The following is a 13,258-nucleotide window of genomic DNA, read 5'->3' as shown; positions in this document are numbered from 1 at the left end:
TTATTCTGTGGAAGGTGACCGGCGGTGGTTTGGGCCCTTTCGCGGGTGCCATTCCACATGTTCCAGCAGTCTCGTTACCCAAAACAACTTGACCACCTGGCTAGTTGGTGCGAGAAGGGTATTGAGGTGGCTGCTGGTGAAAGTTGCTTGGCTGGAGTAATATGTAAACTGTGGCTCCCTCGGGGGTGGTTGATGTTCTGCTCAGCATGTCGACTACCTGCCGCCCGGCCCTTCTGCAAATCCATCTTCTCGCCTGTCTCGTGAAGCATTTCTTCAGGTGTTGTGATCTGCCCAGGCGCTCAAAGAGTACGACGCCAACACACCTACTGCGGGCACCATCAAGACAATACAGGGCCTCGACTCACATGTAGCTGTTGAGGCGCTGCTGATACGGCTTGCAGCCGTGCGAGGTTGTCCTTTTATTTCTGCGGCGTGTGGTCTTCCAGTAACTCAAGTGCAGTTGCGCAACCTAAGAAATCTTCAGCCTCGTTAGGAAGGCAGTCGAGAGCGCCCATATGGAGTGTAGTCAGCAACCGAGATTCATCGCCCAGGCGAAGCCGGAGATGCACCTGTCATGACTGTAAGGTGTATCTACATTGTACTGTCTATAATCTAATCACGCCAAGGTCTATCTCCCACAAACAAAAACATGTACGTTCAAACCTCCTCCAAATTCCAACCCGCGCTTTTCCCAACCCTCAGCTCCACGCTGCACCACCCAATCATACCAACATCTCAAATCCAACCCTCCACCGTCAATTTACTCTCCTCCCACCTCTCCCACCTCCCCCACCTCTCCTCGCCCTGCAGCACCATCCTCTTGACCACCTCCCTCCTCACATCCAAATCCTCCACCTGCGCCGTGATCTCCAACCACTTCCTCAACAACCCCCTCAGCTCCTCCTCCCCTTCCCCAGCACATCAACCCCCCTCTCCTCCAACGCCACCCTCACCTCCTCCACCACCAACTCCCCCTCCCCCCCGCCCTGTACAATCATCGCATCATCCGCCACAATCCACGCCAGCCTCCTCTCCAGTTTCCCCTTCCTCATCACGCCCGGATAAATCCACCCCGGCACAAACCTCGGCCTCCCCACCCTCAGCACCTCCCCAACAACCACATCCACCTCCCCCTCCCCCTTCCCGTACAGCTCCCTCGCCCTTTTCCTCACAACCCTATCCCTCCCCCTGATCGCCTCAACCTCCCTCGGCATCCGACACGTCAACGGCGTGACCTTCAAGTTCGGCGCCCCCAGTATAACCACAGGCGTGAACTCGGCGCAGACAAGCAATATCAACGAAAGGGGCATCAGCCTCCCCAAATCATGCCTCAACCGGGACTTCAGTATCAGCGCCGCGCGCGTGTCGGGGTAGGGTTTCAACTGCTTGAGCGGCTCAGGCAAAGAGTCGAGGGGCGTGTAGCAGAGGCGGCGGTTCACGAGGATGGATTTGAGGCCGGTTTTGTAAAACGTCAGGATGGCCTTGCCTTTGGCGAGGAGGTTCCGTGGGAGGGAGAGGGAGGGGTTGTTTTCAGGGATGGAAAAAGGGGGGGACGGGTGGTGGGGGGTGGGTTGAGGGTTTTGTTGTATTGGATGTCTTGGGGGTGAGGTTGAGCGGGAGGGGGGGGTTGGGGGAGGAGGAGGGGGAGGAGGAGGAGGAGGAGGAGGAGGAGTTGAATCGGTGTTGGAAGTGAAGACGTGAGTGAGCTATGAGAGTTGAGTTGGACAAGGCGGCATGATGAGATTTTGTGAGGCCGAGTGGGCGGTAGTGAGCAGCAGCGCGGTGGGCGCTGAGGAGGATGGGGGTTCTCATCGAGTGAATTGGTGTCGATTTGGATTGCTGACTCAAGTACGAGAGTGCAAGTCAAAAAAAGAATGGTTATGGTGAAAAATTAGGGAACATGTTGTGAGAGTGAATGAGTTAGACGTTGCAATTTCACACCGTTTTGGTGGTGTAAGTCAAGCCAGTGATTTTTGAGAACGCTGTGGTTACGTCAGGATTCAGGCCTTTGCGTTTTTGGTGGTCTGTGCTCCGTTGCTGGCGTGTTCTTCTAGGAAAAGAGACAGGGGTTAATCGCCAGGAACCAGGGGTCAATATTCACCCAGAGTCTTTCTTGCCCATTTGAAGATACGATGTTGCTCAATGGAAAACCTCGATTGCTTATATAGAACCGTAATCCTGTTCTAAAAAGACAACCCCGCCTTGACGACCTCACGGAGTTGCGCTGCAAGAGGATATCTATGCACCTCCCTGATCAGCAATAGGACGCGGGGCGAGATATCCATCATCTCTAGCTTGACATCTGTGGAGTTGTTTTCTCTCCTCCCAACCACACCGCCTCCTCTTCTTCACCAACACCAATCACTTCCTCGTTTCAAAAACATACTTCACCCATGATCCTTAGCCACCATGGCCCCCACCGCCGTCTTCACCCAAAACGCCCCCGCGCCCATCCCGCAGCTCAGCCAAGCCATCAAGCACAACGGCATGGTGTTCTGCTCCGGCTCTCTCGCCACCGATCCCAAGACTGGAAAGTTCATCGAGGGTTCCTTCCAAGATCGCGTGGTAAGAATCCATCCATCGGCTCCTTTCTCGGATACCTTGCATATTTTTGACACACAAACCAGAGACAATGCCTCGACAACCTCAAGGAGGTCCTCCTAGCGGCGGGAAGCAGCCTAGACCATGTCGCAAAGGTCAATGTCTTCTTGACCGACATGAAGAACTTCAAGGACATGAACGAGGTTTATGATCAGTTCTTTACCAAAGAGCCCAAGCCGGTAGGTCTTGCAACCTTTGCTGGCCGACTGAGTATTTGCTGATGGGGGTGCATCGCATAGGCGCGGACTTGTGTAGCTGTTTACCAGCTGCCTTTGGGGACTGATGTTGAGGTGGAGTGCATTGCTGCTGAGATGCCAAAGGCTAAGCTCTGAGAGATGTGTACTGAATTACACGTATTTACAACGATGCGCAACTTTGTCCAACCCAGATCTTTCCCCTACCAACGCTACCGACACCGTGCCCTTCCCCCTTCTCTCAAAAGTACCCCTACGAGCACTGATGATAGTACTGATTGATATTCTTACACGTAAACCCAGCCGCGCACCTGGTGCAACCAGAATAATTCTGCCCACCGCACTGCTGCCACTGCGCAGCCTCACACCCGCTGTCCACCGGCTCTGGCTGGGTCGGGGCTGGCACCTCCACCACTGGTTCGGGTTGGGTCGTCACCGGACCTGATCCTCCGCTGCCGCCGGCGCAGGTGAAGAGGGGTGGGCCAGGGATGGTGTACTTTGAGGACGTGGTCATGGAGTAGATGTTGACCAAAATACCCGGGTCGTTGGACTTGTAGATGCCGGGGATGGAGTACGTCTTGGGCGAGACGGCGCCAGTCCCGCCGACGACGTTGATTTGGGCGCATTCCATCTACAAACCTGCGTTAGCACGATGTAAGAGGGGGGAAGGGGGAAGGGGGAAGGAGGAAGGGGACGTACATAAAGCTGAGCACCACCGGACGAACCAGCGCCGTGGAGAGCAATCATCTCGGCGCGAAGGAGGTATTGGCCCGGGGCGATGCACGAGGGGATATCACTAGTACTGATATCAGCCACGAAGGCTCATACAACAAAGAAAAAAAAAGGGGGGGAGGAAACAAACATATAATGCAACCCAGCATTATTGATAACCTTGCTGGTCCCCCAATTCCCCGTTATAGCCATCCTCCTGAATCTTGAACCACCCCCCTCCAATCCCCGTGTCGGTCAGCGCATTGCTAACCTTTTTCAAATACGCCAACGTCGGCCCCTTGTGGGAAGCATCCATGACATTATTTGGCCCCGAAGTCAGCGTGTGCCTCCACACCGCTTTGACCGTCGTGCCTGCCTGGACGGTGATGACCTCATTCGACTTCATCGTCGGGTTTGGCCCCCCATTGCAGGCCAAGTCATTCGAGTTAACGTTGGTGATCGGGCCATCATAGGTGGGGGTCCGGATAGCGTGCGAGACAGGATACACCTTGCCCCCGGCATCGAGCTGGACAAAGATGGTATGAGCCGTCGCCGTGGAGGCAGCGGCAAGAAGGGACAAGAACTTCATCCTGGGGGCAGAGAAACACCTGGTGATGGTCAAGACTGAGCTGAGGAGATCAACATGGCAATGGCGTCAAGACAAAGAGTCTCTTTATAGCTTGTTTGCAGTCAAGCTCATCTTGGGTGTCAATGACACCTCTTGTATACAACTTGTCCAATCGCTGTGCTCCCGCCCATGTGCCGGGGTGTTTTGATGAATCTATTTACATGGCCAAGCCCTGGTTCGAGGTCGTTTTGCGTGTGCAGAGTTCCCGCGAAGTCATGTTGCGGCGTATCGAGGGCGGAAGGGGGAGGTCCGGATTGGGGGTGTTCAATTTATTTAGATGGGTTTTGCTCCCAACCATGCCGAGCGGCTCGACAGCCCGAAGCAGCGCCGGTTCGTGGTTTGCGAAGATGCCTAAGAAGCAGGAGGGTTCGTCGGGTCTGTTGAAGAGTGGTGTTCTGGTCTATCCTTGGATGGTATGGCTCGCCTAAGAATCAAAGACACGTCATCCACCACAACAGGTGCTTTTCAAGCTTGAAGAAGAACATGTGAGATGCATTGATACTTGCGCGCAGGCTTCAGACTCAGATGCGGCCACCACTGTTACTCACACGTGGACAGCAGCAGAGCAGATTCTTCGATGACTTGGAACAATGGCGAGGCGTGGTCCACGATCATTGCGCCAGCAATAGCTGGTGACAAGAGATCGAGCGCATTGTTGAAGTTTCGATCCAGATCGAGAAAGCTCAAAGTTTAACATTCTCAGAAACATTTGTGAAGTACCGGAATAAGATTTGCGGTCTTGGGATGGAGGAGGAAAAGGCAACAGTGATGGTTTGACCCGACTCTGGGTATGCTCGCTCTGATGCTGCTGTGAGACGCTACCAGGCGTTTAAAGGTGCCGGGTCCGGGAATGCACCTCAATGTTGCAGTTCCCTGGGGTAAAGAGGTGGATTTTGCGGGGAGACGTGTGCCGGCATCCCCAAAGTGCCGGTCTTGGAGTTCGGGAGAAGGACGAGCGAGCGAGGGATTGCAACCTGTTTGTTATTTCTGGCAGCCCGGTTTCGATGTGGTCGGGCTGGTGCTATTGCCCAGGATTGATGTTTGCTACGTAGATGTTGGTTGTCAGACATCCCCGTTCCTTCTCAATGCTCAAGAAACTGGTTGGGAAAGGGCATCCAACACCAGTTGAACCACATTTGCCCCTTCCTCATCAGGAGCAATCTCGTCTCCGATTCATCATATTCTCCAAGATTTGCCCAACGGTTCGTGTCTTCTTCGTATCCCTATTTTCTGACCTCGGCATCCACTCACCATCCATTCGCTACAGAGAAAGGAGATTTGGATCATGGGCCCCCCCCCTCGACCCCTGTTCTCCTACCCAACGTCCTCCAACCATCTCCATCACATACCCAATCCGTCACATGACCCAATGGCAGACCGCCCCCAAGAATGCAAAGAATGCGTCTATCGAGCCCTAAGAAGTTGGAGAAAAGGGAAAAGCTAGCGACCGAGGTCGAGACCACGGCCGGCACTCCAATCACCAAGATGGCTTCCGTCAAAGGTCAACCATGCGTCTTCGGGAGCCGTCCGAGTCCCCGGATTATTGCACGACGTAACGCACGTGTGGTCCATCCTGTCTCTCGGTAGCGCTACCCCGGATTTGCCCAGATCTGGGCAGATCCCCCTTCCGATACTTCACGAGTCATGATGCTGGGAACACGACGAACTCTGGAGTCTGGAGACTTCGATGAGTCCACTAACAACCTCATGATATCCACAGTGGACCTCGAGCTTTCAGCTTCTCTAATTCCTGCCTGTTTCCGCCCGTTTCTTCCGAGATTCCAAACCACCCAAAAAAAAAAAAAACAAAAAAAAACACTCTTCACGGGAAGTCGTCAACCCACGAAAACAAGCAGTCAGCCTCAATACTTGGCTCTGCCCTATTACCTCGGCTTCAGTACCATCGTGCCGAGTTCTAGCGACGGTTTCAACCAAGTCGGTGCTGCCAAGGGGAATCAAGAGCCATGGTCGACGCCACAGAGCGTCATGAACAAGCTGTTTGGCGTCGACACCCATCGTATGAGCCCCTCAACGACCTCACCATTCCCCCAGGCCTGCCCCCAAAGACCTGGCCAAGACAAGTCCAAGACTTTCCCCCGCACTCGTTCGAACCAATCGCAAGCAACGCCTGAACTCGGTCACGTCTCGGTTTGGAATCGTCGACATTTTAGCTTCCGCGCCTAACGCAGCCTCAAGACGTGCTAAAATGCGGAGAAAATTGGAGCCAACCTGCCACTGTGCCACTGTGGATTCTCGAGTCTGGGGAAGAGGAGACAAGCAGTGGACCTGTTTTCTCCGCAGTTCTCAACGAACACTGGGGAAAGGGGGCGGCACTGGCGTGCGGCAAGGTGGCCGCGAGATGATTTCCGGTACAAACTTCACTTCAGTATCTGCTGCCGTCAGTCCAGCCTGCAGCACTACCGTACAACAAAAGACCAATAACGTTAGTCTGGTCTCGCCTCCACGTGCTTGGATGCGCACGCTCAACGGTGATGCCATCCTAATCCGGAAGTGAATTCCATCTGCTGAGATTCACCGAAGATCTGAGAGGCCACCAAATTCCCCCGCCAACCTTTGCTCACCCCTTCCCAGAGTCTTGGTAAGAGGGTCCGTTCGTGGGAAACGGGGCCGGAAAACCTGGGGTTGGCTCCATCTGTCAAGGCGGGGAGGCGGGCTCGCCCCTCTGAATGTTGGGAGATGGAGCCCTTTGCTTACACGAAAGAGGCGGTCATCGCCGGTTCGATCTGGCCTGTACGAGAAGAAAGAATACTGCGATAAGGAGGACCGGTGTGGGCTTTCCGACTGTTTGAGCGTTTGGAACTATCGGCTTGAGTTGGCAGGATGCGTGGAGCTTACTGGCATCATGGATCTAGAGCGGTGGTGTATAAGGCAGGCTTGCTGTCCGACGTTGCGGCGCTGCGATAGGTCCGGCTCCTCTTGGCAACCACCGGCCTCGGTTTCTTTCGAGCAGAGAGCAAGGATGCGGTGTGAGTGACATGCAGCCGACGGTTGGATTGGACAGGGGACCTGGAACTTGGCCTCGACTCCAAGACCCTACCTACCTAGTGTGCTAGTGTAGCGTGCAGTCCAGCTCGATGGAGACGGTAGCTAGCTGACAGGATGCGGGGGAAATGGAGTAGTTATGGGAGCTGTGACGGGGATGAGCAGAGTGCGAGTCGCTAAAGTCGATCAAGAATGTGACGGGGGCGAGGAATGGGTTGGGGTACATTAGACACGACTTTCCCATGCTGTCGTCCTTCCTTCTTCGTCCTCACCTCCTCACCCTTCACCAAACCTCGACCGACCATCCCCCCCCGTTTCAGCCAAACAGCTCTTCCAGTCGGAGACCAGAAGGGCACCGCAACCCCCCCCCCACGACCAGGGAAGAATGAACTCCTCTTCGGAGAAGGTCGCCGCCGGCGAAGTCAACAACATTGAGAATGCTGACTCCAAGGCTGGCTCCAAGGCTGGCTCGGATGTCCACCGCTCGCCTGCCGACTTTGGCTTCACGCCAGAGCAGGAGAAGGCCATTCTCAAACGGGTCGATCGCCGTCTCGTCTTGACTGTCGGTGCCATGTACTGCATCTCGCTCATGGACCGTACCAACTTGGGTGCCGCCAACATCGCCGGCATGGGTGTTGATCTCGTCTTGATTGGAAACCGCTACGTGAGTTGCCATTTGTCTCTTGGGTTTTGGACTGCATGGCTAACATGATCGACAAACAGTCTCTCATCTCCCTCTTGTTCTTCGTCACCTACATCATCTTCCAGCCCCCATCCACCATTCTTGTCCGCAAAATTGGTCCCAGATTGCATTTGGCTGCCATCACTGTCTTGTGGGGTGCCGTCATGATTGGTATGGGTTTCGTCGTGAACTGGGAGCAGATGGCCGGCATGAGACTTCTTCTCGGTGTGTTGGAGGCTGGCTTCTTCCCCAGCGCTGTCTACCTTTTGAGCACCTGGTACACTAGATGTAAGCCAATCCTGTGTTATCATCATGGTGAGAAGTTTGCGCTGACATGAAGAACAGATGAGGTCGGAAAGAGAAACGCTGTCTTCTATCTCATTGGTTCTTGCGCCAGTGCCTTTGCTGGTATCCTGGCTTACGGAGTGAGTTTCCCCGGATATATATGTGTTTTTGCATCAGCGAACCAGTAACTGACCGATCACAAACAGATCATGCAAATGAAGGGCCTTGCTGACATGAACGGTTGGAGATGGATCTTCGTCATTGAAGGTATCATCACCTGCGTGCTCGGTCTTGTCGGCTACTGGCTCCTCGTCGACTTCCCCGACTCCAAGAGAGAGTCATGGTCTTTCCTTGGCCCCACCGAGAAGGAGTGGATTTGCGCTCGCGTCAACGCCGACCGTGGTGATGTCAAGGTCCAGGAATTCTCCATCAAGAAGTACCTCGGTGCCGGTCTCGACTGGAAGATTTGGGCCTACGCCATGATCTTCTTCAACACTACCACCGTCACCTACGCCCTCGCCTACTTCTTGCCCATCATTCTCAACCTCGAGCTCGGATTTTCGGTCGGCGAGGCTCAGTGCCTGGTTGCTCCTCCCTATGCCTTTGCCGCCATCGTCATCTACCTCTCTGGCTGGATCGGCGACAAGTACCACGTCCGCGGCCCCGTCATTGTCGGAAACATCATCCTCTGCATGATTGGTCTCCCCATCATGGGCTTCGCCAAGAGCTCGGCCGTCCGCTACTTTGGCGTCTTCTTCGTCACCGCCGGCGCCAACGCCAACGTCTCGACCGCCCTGTCCTACCAGGCCAACAACATCCGCGGCCAGTGGAAGCGCGCCTTTTGCTCGGCCACCTTTGTCATGTTTGGCGGCATCGGCGGCATCGCCGGCTCGCTCGTCTTCAGAGGCGAGGACGCGCCCCACTACCGCCCCGGTCTCTATGCCTGCATTGCCACCAGCGGTCTTACTCTGATCCTGGTTGGCATTCTCAGCTTGAGCTTCTACCGGTCCAACAGCGCGGCCGACAGGGGCGAGAAGGAGCTTGAGGCTGATGGCGATGAGGATTATGAGCCTGGGTTCCGTTACACTTACTAAGTGTGTGTGTGTGTGTGGAATTTTGCGATTAATGATACCTGATTGATTGGAATAGGGATGATAACTATTGGGATGGCAATTGTTTGGAATTTTTTATTAGCACTACCTATGTGCGGAGGATATACCTGATCGAGATGATGATATGGAAATATGGAAACATTTCATGTACCTAGCTCACGATGATACCGGGGCGGCGACGCTGTTGATGCGAATGAGAAAGAGGTATCTGATGAATTTGCTGCTATCGAATATCTTTGTGCCTTGTGAACTTGTGAGAAGGGGGCTTAAACGATGATTATTATGTGAGGTGAGAACACTCTTGAAACTAAATCACACACTCTATTGGAAAGAGGCATCCGAGGGAGACATTGTGGACGAGGCTGGCTTGGTTAGTAGAAGATGAGATGGCCAAAAATCTCAAATCATTCGCCATCAAAATAGACAACAGACATGATAAAAGATAGACATGCCCAGCCAACCTAACATGAGCGGTATGAAACATCCACCTCCCTTTCGCAGCAAACAAAGCATACAACCTCACAAGTTAGCCACATTGCAAAGCAACGAAGAAACATCCATTCATGGTATCTAAAACACATCCGAAAAACTCCCCTGACCCAACCTTACCCACACCTTCCATACCCTTAGATAACCTCGCAAAAAATCAAAAGAAGCTCTTCTTCAGCCCCCCCAGCAACAACCCCCTCTTCTGCTCCTTGACCGTCTTGTTGACATCCTCCGCCCACCCGCTGCTCGCCTCCTGCAGCTTCATCATCGCATCGTCCACAAAGCTGAGCTTCTCCGTCCTCTCATTCACCTGCCTGACCAAATAATCTCCCCAGCCCTCTTGTTGTTGCTGGCTCCTGCTCCCGCCGTACCCCCCACCACCAGCAGCAGCACGCTCCACCTCCTCAGCCCTCACCACCCTCTTCGAAGGCGGCCTCCCCTCCCCCCCGATCAACAAATCCAAATCCGTCGGACTGACATATTGCGTCCCCGAGATCCACTGAAGATTCGAAATCGTCGGTCTGGGGGGTAGTGTCCTCTCGGGCGAAATCAAACTATCCGTCGAGACAGGGAGCCCTTTACCGCTCCCATAAACGGGCATGACTGCAATCTCAGACGGTCCGTTCCACGCTATCAGCTCTCCCGTTTTTGATATCACGCACGACAGCGTCCGGGAGGGGTCCAGCATGGACAAACTTGCGCGGCCGACTTCTTTGAGCGACGGGATGGAATACGCCCTGGTGGTGCGGTCACCGAACAGACAGACAACCGACGGTGGGAGATTAGGCGGGTGGGTGACTCTGGCAGAGTCGCAGAGCTGGTCGTCAAAAGATTTGGACGCGCCCTTGTTGGTGGAGGGTTTGAAAATCCGGATTTCGGATTGGGTTACGGCGACTAAAACGCCGGGGGTTTGGACGTTTGACCTCAAACCAGCGACCGACTGCCCCGTTGCTGTGGCCGGGGAGCCAGTTTCCGAGTTGATCGGGCTGAGGGAAATGACCCTATCGCCTGAGGTCTTGATGAAGCCGGCGGGTTTTGCCGTGTAAGATTGCCCTGACGGCAAGAGGCGGAACGTCGCAATGTGGCCTAGGTTTGTGCCGACGAAGCAGCAGATGGAGGAGTAGCTGTCTCCTTCCAGTGTCATGACGCCAAAGGAAATAGCCGTGGGGAATTCCAACTTGTTGTGGGAGGAGGAGGATTTCTTGAGGGAGAAGGACTTCTTTTCTTGGGTGATGAACTCGGTCACTGGGGAGGTGTAGATGACGGATGGGCCGCGGAGGTCGATTATGCTGAAGTGTCCTCCTTCTGATCCGACTGCGATGAACCCTACGTCTGAGACGCAAAGCGCCGAGATGGGACCTTGTGCCATCTCGTAGAGCACAAAGGGTTGAAGACCCTCTTTGAGTGAAGGCTCAGCCCTCGTACTGATATCCGTCAGTCCTCCAGGCTTTGGATCCAGCGCCGTCGTCGCATCCCTCCCATCAAACTTATTGACCCCCCACTTGTAAACCACCACCTCCCCCGTCTTCGTCCCCGCGGCAAACTCCCCCGTCCCCTCGGCCATATGCACCTCACTAACACTCACATCCTCAAACCTCCCCACCGCCCTCGCCACATCAACCTGCAACTGCCCCGGGTTCTCAACCTCGTCCCCAAATCCGACATCCCAAATCCTCACCGTGCTATCCGCGTGCGCCACCAAAATCACATTCCTCACATCCACCATCTTCCTCCTCGTATTGCCCACCTTCCCTCCCTTCAGTATCGCCTCCCCCTGGCTCCTCTTTTCCACCATCCCCAACCACCTCTCCCTCCCCAAACTCGCCACCCCAATCCTCTGCACAAACGGGTGCACGAACGACAAGCTCGGATGCAGCATGTTCGTCGGACTAATCGCCCACCCGGACGGGAAACTCATAGTAATCAACTCCCCAGAGCTCAACATGGCCATAACCGCAAGCGGATCCTGCGCCCCATCAAAATAAGGACTCTGTCTAGGGATCAACACATAATCCACCACCTCTGCGCCCGGCGGCATCTCCATCACCACCCTCTCCCCCTTCCCCTTGACGTACCCCCCCAAAACCTCCCACGAACTCGTCGCATAAACCGGCGTAGGCCCCAAATCAAGAAAACTTATCCCTCTCTTCCCGCTCTGCTGCTCTCCCCTATCCCACCCCCCCTGCACCACCAACCCAGTATCATCCGGATTGTTCCCCTTACAAGCCCACTTCACCCTCCCCAACGGCACCCTATCCCTCTTATCCCCCTCCAAATCATCCAACGACCCATAAACATCCCTCACCCCAACCACCCTCCCCTCCTTCACATCCCAAAAAACCATCACCCCATTCTCATACCCCCCCATGAGAAAAGTCCCCGACGGGTGCCAAACCACATTCGTCAACTTCACCTTCCCCCTCATCATCATCATCCCCCCAGCCGGCGGTGGTTCATACCACCTCTGCACCCCCCCCATCTTAAAACTATAAACCCCCACCACCCCCCCGGCATAGCCCACAGCCAGCTTCCCGATATCCCTCGGATGTAGCGCCATAGCCGCCACCCCCGCCCGATCCCCAATCATCTCCCTCGGGTAAACCTCCTTCGCCAAATTCCCCAACCGGAACGGCACCGGCCTCGCTCGGTCAAGGTCATAAACTTGCACATCTCCCGAAGAAGACGCCGACCCAACAAAAGCCCAGTCAAGAGCAGGATCAGTGACCAAACTAGAAACTTTAACGTAGCTGTACTTTGACGTCTGGGTGCAAGTCTCCAAATCCCACAAGGCAACCTCGTTGTTCGAATCAAGTGACACCAACGAATGATTTACAAAGGCGAGCTGTCGATAGGAAACCCCCCCGGAGGGATTGGGAGGTTGGAGGATCCGATGGACGCGGTCACGACCAAAGACGTAGATTTTCCCCCTGGGAGAAAAGGTCGATGGGGATGTGCCGACCGCGAGGAGGGATCGGGTCGGGGCGTAGGCTAGACAACTGATTATCCCGCAAATATATCCCGTTAGATTTGTCTTCTGGCCGACGAGATGAAGGGATGGGAAAAAACAAACAAACAAAAAAAAAAAGGGGAGGAGCGTACCTAACCTGGGAGTTGATCCCATATCTGGCCAGCTCGTCAGGGTTAAAACTCCCCGGTAGCAGCCCGGCAGACAGGTCGGTCGCAACACCGCTCTGTTTGGCTCGTAAAAAGGACGCCATATTTACTGTCGCGCCTCTTCTTGTTTGATGTCAAGGGGGGTTAATGGAAAAGGAGAGGAAGTGGGAAAAATCCCCAAAGGTTGGAGAACAACTTTCTCGCCGGAAACAGCGGCACATCCCCCAAGACTGCAGGTCTCAGCATGTGCTCGGCACGGCGGGGCACACACACTTGTGACGAGCGGCCGCTGACGTTTTTGGTGGGGTTACACTTTGCTGCGAGATCCTTGGCAAGATAGATGCATGACATAAGCTGGACCCTAGCTTGAACTCCAACCCGTTGCTGTGGTGAGAGTGGTGGAAAAAGGGGTTATATAAATACTCACCTACCTCTCCTC

At 54.6% G+C, this 13,258-nt stretch overlaps 4 protein-coding genes across 4 annotated transcripts; 2 read left to right on the top strand and 2 right to left on the bottom strand.

The window, feature by feature from the left end:
- The first annotated feature begins 2,095 nt into the window (after window positions 1-2,095).
- QC764_508950 (uncharacterized protein) lies at window positions 2,096-2,996 on the top strand. The gene is made up of 3 exons (XM_062948151.1): window positions 2,096-2,565; window positions 2,628-2,780; window positions 2,841-2,996. The coding sequence occupies exons 1-3, from the start codon at window positions 2,410-2,412 to the stop codon at window positions 2,931-2,933; spliced, it is 402 nt and encodes a 133-aa protein (XP_062799558.1). The 5' UTR covers window positions 2,096-2,409; the 3' UTR covers window positions 2,934-2,996.
- Window positions 2,997-3,048: 52 nt separating this feature from the next.
- On the bottom strand, window positions 3,049-6,987 carry QC764_508940 (uncharacterized protein; the record flags this gene model as incomplete). The annotated part of the gene is made up of 3 exons (XM_062948150.1): window positions 3,658-6,987; window positions 3,495-3,591; window positions 3,049-3,426 (listed from the first exon to the last, which is right to left on the bottom strand). Exons 1-3 carry the CDS (start codon window positions 3,717-3,719, stop codon window positions 3,049-3,051), a joined length of 537 nt encoding a protein of 178 aa, XP_062799557.1. The 5' UTR covers window positions 3,720-6,987.
- On the top strand, window positions 5,015-9,463 carry QC764_508930 (uncharacterized protein). Its single transcript, XM_062948149.1, has 5 exons — window positions 5,015-5,336; window positions 5,402-7,801; window positions 7,861-8,107; window positions 8,165-8,244; window positions 8,311-9,463. Exons 2-5 carry the CDS (start codon window positions 7,523-7,525, stop codon window positions 9,196-9,198), a joined length of 1,494 nt encoding a protein of 497 aa, XP_062799556.1. The 5' UTR covers window positions 5,015-5,336; window positions 5,402-7,522; the 3' UTR covers window positions 9,199-9,463.
- A 399-nt stretch (window positions 9,464-9,862) lies between these two features.
- Window positions 9,863-13,118, bottom strand: SRO7 (Lethal(2) giant larvae sro7; the record flags this gene model as incomplete). Its single annotated transcript, XM_062948148.1, has 2 exons — window positions 12,805-13,118; window positions 9,863-12,701 (listed from the first exon to the last, which is right to left on the bottom strand). Exons 1-2 carry the CDS (start codon window positions 12,921-12,923, stop codon window positions 9,863-9,865), a joined length of 2,958 nt encoding a protein of 985 aa, XP_062799555.1. The 5' UTR covers window positions 12,924-13,118.
- Between the last annotated feature and the right edge of the window lie 140 nt (window positions 13,119-13,258).

The sequence above is a fragment of the Podospora pseudoanserina genome, chromosome 5 (assembly GCF_035222485.1).
Source record: "Podospora pseudoanserina strain CBS 124.78 chromosome 5, whole genome shotgun sequence".
In the NCBI taxonomy this organism is placed as follows: domain Eukaryota; kingdom Fungi; phylum Ascomycota; class Sordariomycetes; order Sordariales; family Podosporaceae; genus Podospora; species Podospora pseudoanserina.
Note: the sequence above shows the minus strand (reverse complement) of the source record. Positions and strands in the feature narration are given on the sequence as shown.